Below are 2839 nucleotides of genomic sequence, written 5' to 3'. Positions count from 1 at the left end.
TCATTTTGTCCCAAATTTTACCCTCAAGTACCTGGATTCACAAGTAACATTTTAAAAATTAATTTTCTATTTGATTAAGTTATGAAGTTAGTTTTTTTTCAACTTTGGTTTCAAAAATGCATTTTAAATGGAAAGTTTTAGTCTTATTTGTGAAATATAGATTGTATGCTGCAATATAATTGTTTGATCACCAATTCTAAGTTCAGAAGAGAATTTCTGAAAGGATTGTAGATTCACATTTTGGATATTAGATATAACAGTTAATTTTATTATTGATCAGGCAATTATAAAAATACTTAACATTTTTATATTTGTCTGATTGTTCTGAGGGAGTCCTACTTTTGTAGGACTCTCTCAGAACATATATGAATATATTTATCATTGGTTTATAGTTAAAAACAAAGATAAAAACAACACTAGCAACAGAAAAGATAAATTTTAAAAATATATTAATAACCACTGTTATATACTTTGCATATTGAATTCTGAGTAGACTGTGAACAATGTTTCAGGATTTAAAACTGGATATGAAAAATAGTTACTATAAATTACATGAATGAAAACTGGAAACTTTCCAGAAGAAATGCATTTGTTAAATTAAAATTAAAAACTAAATTCGTGATGTTATCAAATATGTAGTTTGATTTATAAGACACTATTAGTTTTACTTACAGCTTATGAATTCTTATTAAAACCAAAAGACTTTCTAAAATCACTTTAAAAAGCTAGACATTTCTCTGCTATTTAGACTTTTCAGAGTTGATTGTATATAATAATTTGAATTCTATTAATTTGTAAAAAATTTTATGAAACATTTTCTTTTTATAGATTATATTATCCATCATTTTTTATTTTCTTTAAAGATGAAATATTTTAATAAAATAAAATCCAGTTTGGCACATAGTATAGTTTATTACATATCTATTTTGTTTCCATTTAAATTTACTTAAAGTTTTAGTTTATAAAAATCACAGCTATCTATAATTATAATTTTAAAAACTGATCTGTCAATTATTTTATACTTAAAATTATATTAATTTTGCAATGCTAGAAAGATATTATTCAATGTTGACAGGGGATGCGTTAAATTCCTTCAGTTTTTCTCCTGGTTGTGCCAAGAGATGTTTTGCTCTCACATCAGATTCATTTCATCATAGTAGGTCACTGAGTAGTAGCTGGTCATTATTTAATTTTCTTGGAGAAGGTCAACAAACATCATTTTATATCCAAAATCTAAATAAAGCAATTGTTACAATTAATGCAAAGACCACAGAGGTAAATATTAGATCTCATGAGCATTTTTGAAATATAAATTTGAAAAACAATCATTTGTTGAAAATTTTAGATTCTGGTTGTAAACAAAATGGCCTGTAGATTACTTGGACTTAATAATGAACAATTAAATGGCAAACATTTATGCGACTTTTTCGTCAGCAAATCTGGAGAATATATTTTAACAGAAACTGAATTAGAATCATCTGGAGAACTTATTGTAATGTCAGGAAAAGTGGTAAGAAATCAACCTGAAAAAATCTGTGACATTATTATTTGCAATTTTACTTTAAGCTTTTTATGTTTTTCAGTTTTTTGTGATGATTTTCATAATTTTATCAGTTTTAAATTGGATTTTTATTATTTAACATTTTGATTATTTTAATTCATTTTATATTTAATGTTAATTTTGTGTATAATAATAATTGTTACTTTTTAGAGAAATTTTGAATTGAATAAAAATATAAATGTTGTACACCATTTATATATGTAAAAAAATACAGGATAATTAATAATTGGTAATACAAACTAAAGGAAAATATTCTTTGATTACACAAAATCATTTTTTTTAATCATTAGTTTTCATCAAACATAAACTATCAAACTTTTTAATAACAAATTATTGATAAAGAATTGAATAAAGCAGCATTTATTTTTTCTGTAATTCCATAATTATTGTCAAACTATCTGTTATACTATCTCAAGGGAAATTTAATGAGTACATATTAATTTTTCTGATATTCACTTCACATACATCATTTAATGTTTATCATTCCTGCTTTATTTTCTCTTTTTTTACATGATGGATTTGTGAAGAAAAATAATCAAAAATTTTGATTTTTATGATTGTACACATGATATTTGAGATGTTTCTTTCAATAAATGCAAAAAAAAAATATCTCTCTTGATTAACTAAACAGTTTTTGATTTAAATTATACATTTTATATTACCAAATATCTGAATTGAAAAAGGTTCTACATTATGAATTTGAAATATTGAACTTCAAATCAGCTCAAAACTGCTAGCTTAGCAAACATAATCTGACCAAACTTAACTAATCGTTTTTGAATGATTTGATAAATTTTAATTAATAGTAATAGAAAAAATAATTCGATATCACATCAAAATTATTTTAAAATTATAATCTACAAAATTAATCTTTTTAGTCTCTAATTTACTTTATCAAATTAAACTGTCAGATCCAAGTATTTCTGAAATGATTGCCAATAATATTTTTATTTCATCTAAATTTAACTCAATTGGCATGAATTATTGCTCAAAACCTGAATGTATAGAAATCAGATATTAATTAAGAAAACAATTATCATTTGATAATGAATAATTAATTGTTACTATGTATTCACTATATCAATAGTGAATACAAGAAAACAATTATCATTTGATAATGAATAATTAATTGTTACTATGTATTCACTATATCAATAGTTATACCTGTATTAAATGAATAACAACAGCCAACTTATAATACTAAAAACACAGTGCACTAAGAGAATTTATATATAAATCTTTTATTTTTAATTTTGTATAGTTTGTGTATGTATGTAT

General features: G+C 23.0%; 1 protein-coding gene across 1 annotated transcript; it reads left to right on the top strand.

Moving 5' to 3' along the window:
• Positions 1-936: 936 nt before the first annotated feature.
• Positions 937-1510, top strand: LOC111617080 (PAS domain-containing serine/threonine-protein kinase-like; the record flags this gene model as incomplete). Its single annotated transcript, XM_023358416.1, has 2 exons — positions 937-1275; positions 1346-1510. Coding segments are annotated over exons 1-2 (396 nt in total), but the record flags the coding sequence as incomplete, so codon positions are not given.
• Between the last annotated feature and the right edge of the window lie 1329 nt (positions 1511-2839).

Source organism: Centruroides sculpturatus, unplaced genomic scaffold, assembly GCF_000671375.1.
Source record: "Centruroides sculpturatus isolate CEXI.00-Female unplaced genomic scaffold, Cexi_2.0 scaffold4727, whole genome shotgun sequence".
Taxonomy (NCBI): domain Eukaryota; kingdom Metazoa; phylum Arthropoda; class Arachnida; order Scorpiones; family Buthidae; genus Centruroides; species Centruroides sculpturatus.
This window is presented reverse-complemented; position numbering and strand designations above follow the sequence as displayed.